This window comes from Adelges cooleyi, unplaced genomic scaffold, assembly GCF_023614345.1.
Source record: "Adelges cooleyi isolate 19-005CV unplaced genomic scaffold, UGA_ACOO_1.1 ACOO_flye_CR_arks_rails_tigmint_CR_PRNA_247, whole genome shotgun sequence".
Lineage (NCBI taxonomy): Eukaryota > Metazoa > Arthropoda > Insecta > Hemiptera > Adelgidae > Adelges > Adelges cooleyi.
In genome coordinates, this window is record NW_026095912.1 from 10358643 (window position 1) to 10375487 (window position 16845).

The window sequence follows — 16845 nt, forward strand, 5'->3', positions numbered from 1 at the left end:
TAGCCTCGTAAAAGTGATAACGAGCGTTATCACATTTGGAGAATTGAAAAACTGATAAGATAATATTTCTGATAATAAATGGTTGATTAACTTATATCGTAACGTAACTTAAAAACCGCAATATAATAATAATATGCAATTATAAACATAGGATTAATTACTTTCATAAATGTATTAAACGTAGGCTTTCAAAAAGAATCTTTGTTATGGTCTGTTCACACTGAACGATTTTGTAATGCGACCCGTGAATATTCTTTTTGGATTGTTAGTTAAAAAAATATCCATTATAAATTAAATAAACCACTTCAGTTGTAGCTATTAATCTCGTTCTATAGGTTTGTCGTTCCGCCTATTTTAGTTCCAAGCATAAAACAACACAAGTATAGATTATAACACCAAAAACCGCATCTTTTTCAACTTTTGCCAGTACAACAGGAAATATTTGCAAAGCTCTAAACTCTGTGCTTCACTATTAAAAGCTTACGTTGCATGACAGGTATCCAGACATGGACTCGGTGGGAGCAGATTTTTTAGCTCACATCCAGGAAGGACAGCTTTACAAATACACCAACGTCGTCAAAGGATGGCAACACAGATGGTTCATATTGGATCCGAGAGAAGGAACATTGAGCTACTACTTGGTATGCATAAAATGAATTTATTTATTGAATTGCAAAACATTTTGGGAACTTACACCAACTTTATGAATTTCAGAGCGAAAACGACACAAAACTGCAACCTCGAGGCTATATATCCTTGGAATCTGCCGTGATATCGCCCAGCGACGAAGACTCTAATACGTTCAGTGTCAACTCTTGGACGGGCGAATGTTACAAACTCAGAGCTACAGACGCGCGTGCTAGACAAGATTGGGTGAACCGTTTAAGAGCTACTGCAGAATATCATTCACAAGTAATAACTTGCGTTAGCAGTATAGGAATGATTGTGGTAATGCTGAATTTTTGTTTTAATGTAGAAAAATATTCAAGCTAGCTTGAGAGATTATCCTAGAATGAGCTATGTGTCGGACTTTTGTCCAAGTGGTGTGAAAAAATCGTTCGCCGATGCTCGACAACATTTGTCCCAAGCTGAAAACAGTTACATTGACATAGTACGAGTCATTGAAAAATTGCCAAGCCAAGGTATTTTACAAATGTATAGCTCAATGTACAATTAGTGAAGAATGCTTTAAAATGTTGACATTTTTATATAATGATCTCAAGGTAAATTTAAATATGTTTTGTCACCCCACAAACAGAATTTGATCTTGATCACCTGATTTCTTCTGTAATTATAAATGGTAAAATAATGACGGTGTTGTAACTAAAATTAAGGCATAGTGTACCCAAGTGCTAACAATGTTATTGTTTCAAAGTTTGATAATAATATTTTTAAAATCACTTTTTGGTAGGAAATTAATTATTTTAAAAATATTTACAAACTTTCCGACAATATATTGAAAAACTAATTCTTATTTGACAGCTCACTTTTGTGCCAGAATGAAATCAATTTTCCTTCAAATTTGTATTATTTTAACTCATATTATAAATTGGACTTAATGTTTCAAGCCTTAACTACTACATAAAAAACTAATTGTAAATTTAGTAATATTAATTAATTAAAAGGTGACAAAAAGGTAATCTAATTTTATGTTCTTTTCATAATGGGTTTTTTAAGAACATAAAAGAAAAAAACAAATTCGTTTTATTGACATGGAAATTTTTATTTTCCAAAATATCAGGATTAGGATTCCTAAAATTGTATAACTAAAAAAAAAACAACTGTTGAGTATGAACTGTAAATTATTTAATTATTTTTCTAAACTTTATTTTGACAGTTTGTTCCTATACTCCATAATGATTAAAGTTCAGTTTTTTTGATAATATGGACAATTCTATTTTTAATAACTCAAAACTTACTGAAAAGTATTAATAAAAAACAACACAAGGTCAAACTGTTTGTTTTAATGTGTACATTTTTCAATTAAAAGGTTCAAGTTGTTTTTTTTTAATGTGACATAAGGGTAAAACTAATATTCATTAATCGTTTTAATTTATTCTATTGTTATTTTATTAACTTTGTAAATTTGTAAACATTGTAATTTATTGTAGATCAATATTAATTTTGCTCTTTAAGTTTAAACCAATGAGTTGGTACATGAAAAAAGGACCTTCTTATTTAAATTCAATTTTGAAAAAATAAAAAAAAACTTTCTAGCTTTTTGCACAAGACTATTTGTTTTGTTTCATGCCAAAAAGGATTTTAGTTCAAGAATAAGACTCTTTTTCCAAATAACCAACCGTTTTCTAGCCCAGGGAGTTTCTGCATAACGTCCATTCTTGCATAAAACTTTGAAAATTCTGCCAAAACTAAAAATCCGTTATTAACTTGCTTCTGCCAAAATGGCGCGGTGCTAAGGTCTCATTTTGTACGTACAAGTATGTTAAAAACAAATAAATAAAATATTTTACTATGATTGTGTACTAGTCTTTAAATATATACGACAACTGTCAACTGTTGACAGTTTCATTACGAATGAAACTGTCAAAGAAAATAAATTACCGAGTACATCGTTGATGATTCTTCAGGATGACATAAATAGTACAGTAATATTTTTATTAAAACTAAAAATTAAGTAAATACTTATATAAAAACTAGTAATAAAGTAAAATAAATTGAATGACTTAAAAGAAAAAAGTAATTTATAAAAACTAATTTTAAAAATGGTGAAAAAGTTACTTATTAGGGAGTTCTAATTAGGCCACAGTAAGCTTAATAATCATGTATGATAATAACTAAACATTTACTAAACATTTTATGTGTAATATTAAACTCAAATGATTTTATTTTGTTCAGGTACAAGACTGAAATGTACGGATCCGGACTTGTTAATTATTAAAGCCACTTCGCAGTCGATGATGTGTGCACTAGAAAACTGTTACAAAATATTACAACATTCGAGCATAGAACAACCGATTGTACGGACATATTCGTTTTTGAATTCAAAACCTTCTTCGTCTTCGACACACTCAAAAAGGAAACATTATACTCATAGCAGCACTTGAGCACTTGAAATTAAGCGATTATTATTTCACACTGTCATTTATTTTTTCTTGTTGGTAAATTAATAGTTGTTCTTATCTTTGAATAGCGCTTTACTTAATTTTTAATTTCCTACCTTTTTTTTTATTATAACTGCATGTGTTTACCTGAATCGCTATTTTGTTATCATTTTTTTTATAATTGATTGAAATTAAACTTATCATTGGTACTTCTAATTATTAATAATTATTACTATTGTACAATTTAACTTGTAATAGCATTTTTATGTATTAAAATTGTTGGTGAATTATAATATTTTACCATTTACAACATTTTGGATTGTAGACCATAAATGTAGTTTAGGACTTGAATTAGTGATCAAATAATTACACTTAGCATTATATACAACGCTCTTAGAAAATTATAATAAAAGTGTTTTAGTTTTAATGTATATAAAATTGGATTTGTATACAAATATCAAAATGGACTTAATAAAGATTTGAGATTAAATAGTAACATAAAATTATTAACTTATTTAAATAGGAGCTCATATTAAGTTAAAATAAATTTTACTCTTAATAAATAGGTTTTTTTCTTGGTAATTTAGTTCCCGAAATATTGCTTTGACAATTATTATTGCCATAAAAGTTCCTCAATTTTTAAATGTTTATACATAAATACTAAAATACTGGGTGTAATAATAAAAATAAAAATTATTGCAATTATAATGTAAAAAATTTTAACAATTATAAATTTGTTGTCTTTTATATAAAATTTGGCCCGAAGACATAGTCAAAAAATATAGATTTGTCGTATACAAATAATAAAAAAAAATATCTAGTTAAGATCATCAATTATATAATATAAAATCAATTTACAAATGAGTAAATGATGTACGCTAAAATTAGGGTAAAACTTACACCGGTAGATTTAATAGCTCCGCCTTTCAAGTGTGATGCTTGCTGGCCACACGCTGGTGGACACACTGGAATTATCGTTTCTGTTGAACAGATGCCATAAGCGTCAATTATAAATTAATATAAATTGTATGAGTAGAAAATTGAAAAAAAATGTTATACCATAAAGATTGACGGTCGCTTCGGCAGTTCCCAAGACATTGGACGCTTTGCAAATGTATTCTCCGTATTGACGTTTCTCTATAGTGATAATACGAATAGTTGTGTCTGTAAATTCATCAGCGGTGGCAAAATGCGAAATTCTAAAAAAAAAAACAAAAAACAAATATAGAACAGATTTGAATTAAACTGTTACTCGAGCAATAATACCACTTTCAGTTTAAATAATTTATTCCTATTGCTTTTGTCCTACAACAACTAATAATATTGTTTTAAAACTATATTAATTCTATTAAAATATTAAAAAAATATTTTTTAAACATTTTTTGAGAAAATGTAACAATAAGTGAATCGCTATAGAAAGCTTGTCATAACCGCTATCAATAACTATTTTATAGGTTTTTTTAAAATCTGACCGATAATGCTGATTGTTTGAAAGCTGAATGCCATTCTGTATCCAAATGATTGCTGGTGGCGGATATGCTTCAACGTGACATTCCAAATCCATATCGTATTGCAGTGCCTGTCCAAGACGGGGTTTTGATACAGTAATAACAGGCGCAAATTCTACTTCCACAGCAATATTACGTCGGGCGCCCCGACCAACTCCATTTTCAGCAACACAATAGTACGTTCCACGGTCTTCCTTGGTAATTGCAGAAATTTTCAAAATATTCCCCCTATGCAAAAAACAAATGTTCACTAAAACAACTTTAATGTTATGGACAGCATTTAAAAAAATCCATTCAGCCTCCATTTTTGAAAACGTGACTGGTTCTACGTTTTTTTTTTTATGTTGGCTATCCAACACACCTGTAAGTGGAACCCCCGGTAGGTAAAATTGCATTATTGACACGCCTCCAAGATACTCGCGGTATCGGGAAACCTCCAGCATAACATTCAAGTTTTACAGGTTGGCCTTCATTGACAACCAACGATCTAGTCGAGTTATCAGAAATTATTGGAGGACGGCGTACTTCCAACTCAACTTCAGCTGATATTTTGTTATTCAAGCCGAGTGAGATCTGACACTGATAAAAGCCAGCATCGGTTTCTTGTATATCTTTGATCTAGATGAACACACATATTACACAAATTATAATATAACCACATACTTTTATCTTGCAAACGTATTAATTATAAATGACATCGTAATTAATGCATTACTTGTAGTGTGTAGCTCGTACTGTCAATATCTTGACGCAGCGCAAACCTTGAATCTTTAATAATAAGCGTACTACCAGTAGAAAGTACGACGGGTTCGGTTACTTTTGCTCTGTCAATTTTCACCCATAGTACAGGAAAATCTTGAGCATACAGTACAGAACACGTTAATTCCGCAGTTCCTCCGATATCTTTGATTGGTTTTTGCGTGATATGAGAAATAGTCGGCGTCCTCTGGCTCAAAACTTAAAACAAAAGATGTAATTTGTAATAACACATAAGGTAATTAATAAACTATACGCTACACGTGGTTCCACAAAAAAAGGTTTTTGTGTAGAAACCAAAACGAATTGCTCTCACCTGCGTTTTCATTTTGGCTTCTGCACGAGTACCTTTTATTGAGAGACAGAATATAAAAATTTATTTTTCAGCCTTCCGTAACAAATAAAAAAATAGTGTAAAAATGAAATAATTAATTCCAGTATTTAATTGACGCTTGTATTACTACACGATCTTATATATATAATTTAGTTAATAGTTTATTTAATTTGTTATTTATGCAACCTGTTATAATGTAGAACAATAAGCATATTAGATGTAATATTTACAAAGGACAGATTGACTGAGTGAAGAGCCCTCCCTATGACTTAATGGGTCTTAACAGTAATTTGTAGAGTAACAGGTTGGTAGGTAGTTTTATATGTTTAGATGTTAGTAGCAGACGAAGAAGACAAAATCTATTGTTAAGTAACCTTATTTTACTAGTTATGTAAGGCAGTCAAGTAAGACGACGATTGATGATAATACCGAGGTAGCACACGAACTGAGCACTAGGTAGAGGCAAGTTGTTAAAAAATAGTGTCGGACATGTTCAATGACGGAGTGTAAATTAACAATTGATGGACTTGGCTTCATTCATTTTTACACCCAATTATACAAAGTTTCAAAGAGATAGAGGTGGTCTTGGACATAGATAGAAGCTAGGATAAGACTAGGGGATATATAAAATATAACAGTAAAACAATTGCTATAGTTCTTATTTATATTATTACTATAGTAATTATTAGTTTTCTTTATAATTTTATATAATTATGAGTATAAATATTATATATGAGGTAAACTAAAATATAATTATTACTAATTATACTTTTTTAAGCAGTCATTTAAGTTGAGTGTATTTATTTATTGTCATAATATTAGCTTTTAAAATGTAAAAATACAAATTTTTAACAAACTAGTATCGATATTTGTTTCAAACTCAAGGTAAATGGACACATAAAAAATAACTCTGCCGTCAAACATAGATACTCCTAATAATAAACGGACTAGAATGCAAGAGTCTAATAAATCAAAAACATTTTAAAATACGGTCCCGGAGATCTTTCAGGGCCACTCCCTAGTAACGTAAAAAGTGATGTACTTTGTGAGTAAACAAATATATATTCAGTAAACATTTGTTTGTTTTCATTTGTATATTGTTACACGTCGTACACGTTAAGTATTATACTAAAAAAAAACTGTTACAAGTACAAAAAATACTTACCCAACAAAATATCGAAAACGACGAAAAACGTAATGAAGTTTTTCATTTTTGAACACATTTGGCCTGTTGATCGGATGAGATTCGTTGAACGATTTTAGGAGGGAAACAAGTGGACGGATTCTAAAATAAATCTAATTTAAGTCAAAAAAAGAGTTGTCGAATAAATATTTTATTATTCATAATTATTATTTGTTGATTGAGGTTCGAATAACGCAGTTATCAAATAGAAATTTGAAATAAACAAAAAGCCAAAACACAGCCCACTTGAGGAATGCGAATGCGTTACAACTCATTATCAAACACTATTGTATTTTCACCGCAGTGTTACCACATGTGCGTTAAACACAATAATTACGCCAAATACGAATTTTACAAACCGTTTTTAAAATTGCATTGTTTTTTATACATACTTTAATTTTCATTAAACTTAAATATTATGTCAATGAGAAAAATATTATTTTAATGATATATATATATATATATTTTTTTTTTTTATAACTGTATTAAATTCTATCCGTATGCTTTTATTATCGATGGGTATCTCGGAATTTTTTTAGAAAAAAAATACCGATTCAATAAAGAACTTCATAACATAATAAAATAAATTATCTCTAGTATAATTTATAGGTATTTACAGCACATTTACACATTTATGGGTGGTTATTACATAAGTACACTTAATTAATGTACGGCATTAGAAGCGCAGTTTTATATCTTGACATTAAAATAAATACGTGTTTGTAATAACAAACAATCAGTTATACTAATAATAGTGTGATGTAAAATTATTTCGCAAAAAAATAAATAATAAAGTTTAATTAGTCAATAAAATTAATTTTGTTTATGATTTTTTAAATTAAACTATCTAAAATAATAAAATAATGAAAAAACCTTATTAAAAAATGTGTTTAATTCATTAAATTTGACTCGTATAATAATTGACATGTTTATTTATTAAAATTGGAAATTGAAATAATTATTTTTTATACCTGTAATAATGATAAGTAAATAACGAGACAATTGTTATGCAGTCGCAAAACCCCAAGGTTATCGAAATATTATGAAGTAGACACATTATTAAGAATTTATTTATTTTGACTTAAGTAACACAGTTATGACATAACAGACATAGTATGAATAATATTGAGTATGACTTAAAATTAAGAAATACAGTGAAGACGTAGAAAAGTAGAAAGTGAATAGCAAGACTACGACTGACTCAAGAGCTCAAAACTAAACCCTAGGTCAGTACATTCCTGCTGACACATACACAGTTAAACGAAATGGAATATTTAGAGGTTCTTAACACAGTAATAACAAAAATGTATTAAAATATGTTTTGTAAAGGCTTATTCCAAGACCAATTAAAGTTAACCAAGCTGTATTATAGGTACTGACAGATTCAGTATATTTTTGGGTTTAATTACGCTTAAAAAAAATTGTAGAGGTTTGGTTGACCTTTATATGTAATTTATGAATAGGTAGTGAGACTACCTACTACGCCCATAGGTACTTAATTCTTAAAATCAACTAATACTTAGCACCTACTGTACGGCTTATTTAGGCTCGTCTTTCTTATTATGTCTGTATTTACTTATTTGTCATTTGTTTGGACGTATCCCTTACTATTTACTAAATAAAAAAATGTATTACCATTAAAAAAATCGACTTTACATAGTAGATATGCTAGATCTACCCGATGGTAAAAACAAGTCTTCAGTGGCCGGCAAGTCTAACTCGGGCACGGAATCGATGTCAACAACCGTTTCAGGAGGAATCCACGTAAAACATTCCAAGTACAGTAACTGTTTCTCGTTGAGATGTTTTTCCGGAGGTTTCGCCGGCTTCAACGGTTTGGGGATCGTTGACCTGTAGGGCAAAATCTTTTGAATCCTCCGGCTGACGTCCGAAGGCAGAGTGAACAGTTGTTTGCTTCTCTTTTCTGTGCTATTGATGGCGTCATACTCGAGCTTCATCGACCGATGCCTGAGCGCATCGTTCTTCTCACATATGGCCACAGTCTGCTTGGCCTTGGCCAGAAGGTCAGGTGACAGATCGTCTAGCTGTTCTTCGACCCGGTCTAAGGCCGTGAACAATGCCACGATCATGTTAAAAGGCCCGGCCAAGCTGTTCTTGTATTTAAGCGTCTTGTAAATGGTATCGCACATGGACTCCACGTTGATCATGCTTTCGCTCATGAACACATCCCTCAACGGTTCCCAGGTATCTTTTTCTTCGGACTTGTCCTCGACAATCTCCCCTTGTCTGAACTTGGCCCGAATGAATTCGAACTCGTCTTTCATTCGGTCGACCCTTTCGGTAGCGTTGCGGTCGTTGTCCGTTATCAAGTCGTCCTCTACCAGCTGCTTCATCCAAGTCACATGCGATTCTGCGTGTAAAGTCTGTAGCTCGAGTACTTCCATCTTTTCAATAAAATCATCCACGTGCGACCAGTACATTGCTGTTCCCGGCTCCTGGGCAACGTCCGCCGGCTTCTTGTCGTGGAAGGTGGAGTCCACGTCCTCCGACGTTGCGTGAACTACGTTAGCCGCTTTTTGCCATTCCGGCGGACTCATCCTGATTAAAAAGCTGCGGCAAGCCTCCGGGATCACCTGTTTCTTGCCCAGAGAATACACCTTCATGTGCAGGTTTCCCTCCACCTTGACGCACTGGTCCAGCTCGATGGCCATCTTAGCGGTCACCCCGGCCGCTATGTTGTACTGACGCTGAGCGGCCGACTTCGAGTTGAACGTGGACTCGAGGTACTCCATGAATTGCCCCTTCTGCCGTTTCAGCCGGTCAAGTTTCTCCCGCCAGTGGGCCTCTTCGCGGTGCATGGCCATCTTCAAGTTTTGGTATTTATCTTCGACCGATCCCAACGACAGGTTGACCTTTAGTAGCTTCTTGTAGTCCACCTCCGGCATTGGCGGCTCAATCGTCGAGTTGAGCAAAGCAGCCCTCAACACTTCGTCATCGTCCACTTCTACTTCGTCATTACCTTCACTCGAGCCTGACTCGTCCGCCAATCGTTGTTGGTCTGTGATGGTCGACTGCAGATTAGACCCATCTAAAGAGTCCACGGTGATGTCCTCCTCCCATCGTTTGGTATAATCTATCAATAGTTTCCTCAGTTTGCAGATGTCCTGGCGTATTTCGAAATCTGGCATGATTTTTTCGTTCATCATCAACAGCGGAACCATTTTGCTGTTCGCCATTGTTGTACTTTATCCTAAAAAACAAACTTAACCCGGTTATATTTTATGATTCAATTGCTTGACCGACGCGTCGGTTGGTCAATATTTGATTTGCTATAGAAGACTTGCGACCTGTTTTTTAGTCAATTTACTAGCTAAGTTTAAAATTTAATAGTCGTTTGTTACTGACCGAAAATAGCTGATTTAATTATTAGCCAGTAAAAGCACATACAATTAAACTATTTAATTATTTTAATAAAGAAATTCGCAAGGAAGTATCTTTGGGTCTTCAAGGACTGTTAATTGACGATGATATTTTATCAGGGATTGAAAACGTTACCTAGTCAAAATTTACATTATTCGTTATAACTAGAACAAACTTTGATATAAAATATTTCTAGTATGATAATCTGATAGTTTACCTAATTACCCGAGTTTAAACTTGTAATCAAAATTAATAAAATAAAAACATTTTAGATTTAAGTGTTGTTTTTTGGAACTATATAAAATACCTATTGTTCCTTGAAACGATTATAATGTTCCAATCATTTTCAATCGCTTTATTTATTAAATGTTGTATCATTAGGTTTAATGTAGACAATAATTGGCTTATGAAATAATTAAATTACTTAAATGTTACATTTTTTCTTATATTTAACTTGTATTTGGTTGAATAATGCTTGGACTTATTTAAGATAGACAATTAAACAATAATTATAATATTATTAATAATAAATTTATTTGTTATTCACTTAAAAATAATGATATAAAATAAAAAATAATTCAACATAAATAAAAATTCAATTTCAATTTAATCAATGTCAGTTTGTAAGCTTTATTTTTATACTTAATAACATTGAGTCTTAGATACTACAATGCTATAATCTACTACAAAGTTTTTTTTGTAAAAATTATATCAAATGAAACTTAAAATATATCGGCGACTTCTAATAGTTGACTGTCGGATAAGTCATCAGTAACTTGATAAGCTTCGGCTGCATCTAGTAGTTGGCTGTCAGATAAGTCATCGGTAACTTGAAAAGCTTCAGCTACTTCTTGCGATTGACTGTTGGATGAATCTTTTGTAACTTGAAAAGCTTCTGCTACTTCTACTATTTGACTGTCCGATAAACCATCAGGCGCATTATTAGTGTACTCAAAGCATATTTCGTCAGGTAGTTTGGTACCATCCGACCTATAATTTTCACAATCTGGATCGTAACATTTTTGATACCAGTACATTTCATTTAAATCTACAACGTATTTGACGTTATTATTTTTATGTTGCCTCTTAATATTTCCGCAGTAACGATTTTTTATTATACTATATACGACTTTATTGACTGAAGGAAAATAATGATTTCGAAATATCTTGCCAGGAAACACAAGATTAGATATAAATTGGTCGATCCTTGGAAAAGGTGAATGCGTATATGACGACTGACAATCGGCGTTATGTTCTCTGTCGAAAGCAACCTGTTTGTTTAGTAACTGACTTCCATTTTGGCTGGTTACATTTGTAAAATTCAATAATACGTCACTGTTACAACCAAATGTGATTAATGATTTTAAAAATATTATTTTATCAAGGCAATCATCACAATGAGCATTGTCAGGGAATTTATATTTGTTTGTTTTGCTTAGTACCAAAGGAACGTTTTTTTTTAACTTGGAAGATTTGTACAGTCTAAAATGTCTATTCCTAGAATAAACCCCTTCATCGCAAAATAAACCTTTGTCTGTCTTTAAACTAAGAAGGTCTTTTATTGTGATTCCTCCATAGAAACAACTCGAGTCGTCAGAGTCAAAATCTTCCAGAATCATTTTTTTTACTTCAGCACATACAAATTTAACAAAGTAACCGGCTTGAACATTGTTGGAAAATACCAAAGTTTGAAAAATTAAGTGGTGACTGAATTTCTCCGCTGTTGATGAATCCAAGTCAAGAACATCTTCTTCAGAACATTCTATGTCAAATTTCTGCTTTACAAATAGCATGACAATTTTTATGAAGGTCTCTAACATGTTTATTCCGTTCGAATTTGTATTTTCTTTGTGTTCAAATTCTAGGTCAAAGTATAATTTACAAGGCTGGTTTTCGGCTATTATTTCATACGTGTGTCTTTCATTTAAAGGTTTTCGAGAGTCATAATACCAAAATGTTTCTGGGTGAGCAACCATAAAATATCGTTGACCAGTACTCTGTTCGTATGTAAACGTCATACACCCGTTTGACTTGGTCGATGCATATTCCAGTGCTTCATGTTGTCTAGGAAAGACTTTCCAGCCTATTGGCGGCCCTAACAATCGTTTCACATTTATCAAATGGCATGGTTCCCGCCTTACCTTTTTTTTTATCGACAACGACGACGAATGATGTATACTACGTTTGGAAGACCCATAAAAGTTAGAAGTAGTCAGACCCGACATTATTTTTCATAAACGTTTATCCGACGAGTATTAATTGAATTCGAATGACTGCTTGTGTTCATTTAGTCAATTTTGTACTGTTTATCTTGTACAGATACGGTCAAATTGAGTATTAATTGAAACAGTTGAAATGGAGTTTACAAGCGAAATGCGACTTAATGATTACAGTTATATTTTGAATGATTGAAATACTGAGATTGTAAATAATAATAAAAGTGATAACATTTATCAATGGAGGCAACTAGCGTTGAACACTCTGTCCAGCAGATGTCGTTAAAACTCGTTTTTTGAGGTTATCTTTGTAACTTGTATTTTGCTAGTCATTTTATCAGCAAAAATTGTAAAATTAAATGATTTTCATTATTTAATGTTTGTAATTTCTATTGAGTCGTTTGCTTTCAATAAATTTGCCTACTAATAGTATTGTTTTAATTTGTGTATTATTATTTGTACATAAGGTAAGTCATAGTGTAGTTTTTCTTTGTTACAACCCGATCGCATTTAAGAATGTGATGCATTTTTTAAATATTATACATATTTTATTTGTTACAATAATAATCAATATTAATATTCCTTTGTAATTTTCAAGTGTAACTATATTGTGTTAAATATAATTACAAGGTACACAATATTTGTACGTCAAGTTTTTACATTGAAAAGACAAAAAATCTTAAATAGTACCATTTACAAGTTTTGACGTTTACATAGCAATTAATCGAGAGTTTTATTTGAAAATGATTTCGCAGGTACAATGTCGACAAACGAGTCACCAATATCCAAGGTAGTTGTTCATCCTTTGGTGCTATTGAGTGTTGTCGATCACTTCACTCGGCTTGGAAAAATCGGCAATCAGAAACGAGTGGTCGGTGTTCTGCTCGGTTCGTGGCAACAAAACAAAGTGCTCGACATATCCAACAGTTTTGCACTACCATTTGATGAAGACGACAAAGACAAATCCGTATGGTTCCTCGACCACGATTACCTTGAAAACATGTATGGCATGTTCAAAAAGGTAAATGCCCGCGAAAAAGTTGTTGGCTGGTACCACACCGGTCCCAAACTGCACCAGAACGACATCGCCGTCAACGAGCTCGTGCGTCAGTATTGTGTTAACAACACATCTGTTTTGGTGATTGTGGACGTTAAGCCAAAAGATGTTGGTATACCAACTGAAGCGTACAGGGTTGTTGAACAAATTCACGACGATGGGTCGCCACCATCGAAAACCCTAGAGCATATATCTAGTGAAATTGGCGCGGAAGAAGCTGAAGAGGTTGGCGTTGAACATTTATTGAGGGACATCAAAGACTCTACTAGCGGTTCGCTCAGCCAACGAGTAGCCAATATTATATTCGGCGCTAGAGGTCTGTACAAACAAATGGTCGACATTAGGGATTATCTGCAGCAAGTGGTTGATGGGAAATTACCCTTAAATCATCAGATCATATACCAACTGCAAGAAATATTTAATTTATTGCCTGACGTAGACAAGGACTCGTTAGTAGCGGCTATGCACGTAAAAGTAAACGACCACATGCTTGCTGTATACTTGGCAACAATGATTAGAACTATAATTGCTCTACACAACCTAATCAACAACAAAATTGCCAATAGTGATGATGAAAAAAAGCAGCTGAGAGAACCCGAGGAGAAAAAAGAAGAAGTAGCTAAGAAAAAGGAAGTAAAATAATATTTATGACTATATTATTATAATTGTAAATAAATATTGCTAATAATTATACATTTTCTTTTTTTTTTAAAAGTATATCGCAAAAATTAATAATTACATTTACCGATCTTAATTATTATCTTGTGTTCTAACAATCTGTAATTTTTAGGTAATAAAGAAATCCTTTATTTTTAATTTTTATATCAACATATATAAATACAATAAATAAAAACTAATTATTCACATCACTAACTTTTTAATACATTACTTAGGTACCAAAGAAAATAAATTATAATGTCTCTCTAAGAAATAGATTGTATATAAATGGTTAATTAAAGCTATTGGTCAATATGTTGTTACTAGCAACAAAATCAAGCTATAATTATTACTGTGGAACTAAACAATATGTCATAATGAGTAAAAGGTTTACAAATAGAAAACATGATTACAATTACAAACTGTAACTATAACTATAACAATATTATACTGTTATGGAGGTAACATAAAACATCGATGATCTAATAAATAGTTGTATAAGTTGTATAGTAGCTATTGTCATTCTTAAAGGTCTTAAAATTATAACTTCCTTTTAGTTAATATTGACATTATGTCGGTATACATGTGGACACTAGGTGATGAAAACTGATTTTTTTGAACCAGCTTTGCATCTTTGGCAGTGAAGAGTGAAGATATCTTTGACTTATAAGGGAACTGTCATTATCTCTTAGAAAAGGCCAGATACTCTCTCGCCAAAATTATATTTCTTTGTTCATTCCATTCATCTCTGTGGTTTTTATTTATAACCCTACTCACTTTTTGAGATATATGGTTTGGGCATGTTGATAAAAGGAATATGAAGTAATAAAATTGTATAACAAAGACGAGTGTTGAGGGATTTAGTCATTAGTGACAGAAGTCGATGGCTAATGCACAGGTGTCATAATTATATACTTACATAAGTGATTTTTTTTTTTAGAAGTTGAAACATTATTGTACATATATATATATATATAAACAACTTTATTTAAAAAAAATATAAAGTGAGATGCACATAATATGTTGTGTTGTTGGTCGACACAGCATACTAGTCAATCGCGTTATTGACACAAACACATACAATTAAGTACTTCATTTAAAATGTTTAAAACAAAATAATTATTGTTAAACTATAGAAAGTGGAAGAAAAAAAAAATAAAAATTATTACAGTGGAGATATAAATGTAGTGTGTGGGTGACTATGAAATTATGAGTGTAGATGACTGTTTATTATAAACAAAGTGTCTTTTAAAATATTTAAACAAATAGAAACATTTGTACAAATATTGTAAGACAGAGAGAGATTCATAGTTTTGACGTAAGAGGGATTCAAGAGCTAAGTCAAATAGATATACTATGTAATAATTTTCAATGTTACTGTACAATTTTAAGGAAATGCAGTTATGACATTCTGTGCATTATGCATTAAGAGTAGAGGCGATGTGGGGAGGAGATCATTGGCGGGCATTGTTTTTTTTTTTTGCAGGGGGGAACTACCCCTTTCCAACTTGGCTTTTGTCGCATTTAAACGTACTAAAATCTAAATGTAGCTAAAAGAAAACGAAAGCGACTTGCACGATCCAAATCAAACGCGACTGCGTTAAGTAATTTTGGTAATTTTGGCCATGTTGATGCATCAAAAAGAATGAAAATGATATTAGGAATTCATGAACCGAACGTCGTTGCAATGGCGAGCCGCCAATACCCAACGGCGGTACTTAACGTCGGTCTTATGTGCTCCTGGTATCATAGCGTCCCGTGGTAAAGGCTACCTTACCCATTTTTACTTGCAAATTTCCCAATAGATTTACCCTACTCGGTAGTACGGCAAAAAGCCGCATCCGTTCCATTAGCGTGAACGACGAAACAGCTCAAAAAGATATTATAGGAAGTAGGATTGTATAACCCGAGTAGTGTGCGAGTAGTCTATGCATCCGTAAACGCAGTAATGTAAGAATAATTATAAAGTATTATATCTTCTATATTTTCGTCTTCTCTACTTTATTCTATACAAAACATGAGGTCGGTCAGTCAACTCTGCGCTTTCCGCAAATCTTCATGAGCCGACTAAAAGAACCAAAGGGAACTTAGCCTCCTCAAATATTCTCGTGTTTATCTGTACCTAACAATGAATTAAACATGAAAGATATGTTGTGTGTGAAAGGTAAATTATAATACATAATTATATGGTAATGTTATGCCATACAAATAAATATTTCACAATAGCTAGGTAATCGTTTTATTGAGTGTAAGCGATTTGTAACATCAAGTAGAATTGGGGAAAACACAAATTTTACATACGTCTTAACTCTTAACCCGAACAACTAAGCCAGGGTACTGAATTATTAAAAATAAAAGTTCCAAGTATCACGATACAAAAAAAAAAAATTGAATAAAAAAAAAAAATGTACTTGTTAACAAATTTAGTCATTTTTAATAGTTCAGTCTGAATCTGAATCTTGAACAATTTGTAAAGTTTAATTCAATTAAAAAAATGTATACATTTTGAAACAAGGTTAAATCAGAATTGTTTTTTTTTCAATTTAGCGTCACAATTTGATCGTGTTAAAACAGAGGATATAGACAACGGTGATATTAAAAGGTTAAATTAGAAAAGAGAGCGTAATTTAAAATTGGACAAGAAGTTTTCTAAAATGTAGAAACAAATAAAATAAAGAGATTTGGTAACTA

The 16845-nt window shown here is 32.0% G+C and overlaps 3 protein-coding genes across 5 annotated transcripts; 2 read left to right on the forward strand and 1 right to left on the reverse strand.

Annotated features, from left to right (window-relative positions):
* The first annotated feature begins 93 nt into the window (after positions 1-93).
* LOC126836565 (oxysterol-binding protein-related protein 11) lies at positions 94-3445 on the forward strand. Of its 3 annotated transcripts, XM_050570101.1 has the most exons (6): positions 94-264; positions 336-426; positions 497-641; positions 715-912; positions 977-1142; positions 2857-3442. In XM_050570101.1, exons 3-6 carry the CDS (start codon positions 507-509, stop codon positions 3063-3065), a joined length of 708 nt encoding a protein of 235 aa, XP_050426058.1. In that variant the 5' UTR covers positions 94-264; positions 336-426; positions 497-506; the 3' UTR covers positions 3066-3442. The 3 variants fall into 3 exon arrangements, with proteins under 3 accessions (XP_050426058.1, XP_050426056.1, XP_050426057.1); XM_050570099.1 differs by lacking the exon at positions 336-426 and having other exon boundaries at positions 2857-3445; XM_050570100.1 differs by lacking the exon at positions 336-426 and having other exon boundaries at positions 94-335.
* A 176-nt stretch (positions 3446-3621) lies between these two features.
* Positions 3622-7092, reverse strand: LOC126836564 (lachesin). Its single transcript, XM_050570098.1, has 6 exons — positions 6826-7092; positions 5286-5527; positions 4932-5188; positions 4535-4798; positions 4122-4261; positions 3622-4042 (listed from the first exon to the last, which is right to left on the reverse strand). The coding sequence occupies exons 1-6, from the start codon at positions 6881-6883 to the stop codon at positions 3912-3914; spliced, it is 1092 nt and encodes a 363-aa protein (XP_050426055.1). The 5' UTR covers positions 6884-7092; the 3' UTR covers positions 3622-3911.
* A 5672-nt stretch (positions 7093-12764) lies between these two features.
* Positions 12765-14200, forward strand: LOC126836430 (26S proteasome non-ATPase regulatory subunit 7). Its single transcript, XM_050569805.1, has 2 exons — positions 12765-12907; positions 13196-14200. The coding sequence occupies exon 2, from the start codon at positions 13201-13203 to the stop codon at positions 14137-14139; it is 939 nt and encodes a 312-aa protein (XP_050425762.1). The 5' UTR covers positions 12765-12907; positions 13196-13200; the 3' UTR covers positions 14140-14200.
* The last annotated feature ends 2645 nt before the right edge of the window (positions 14201-16845 follow it).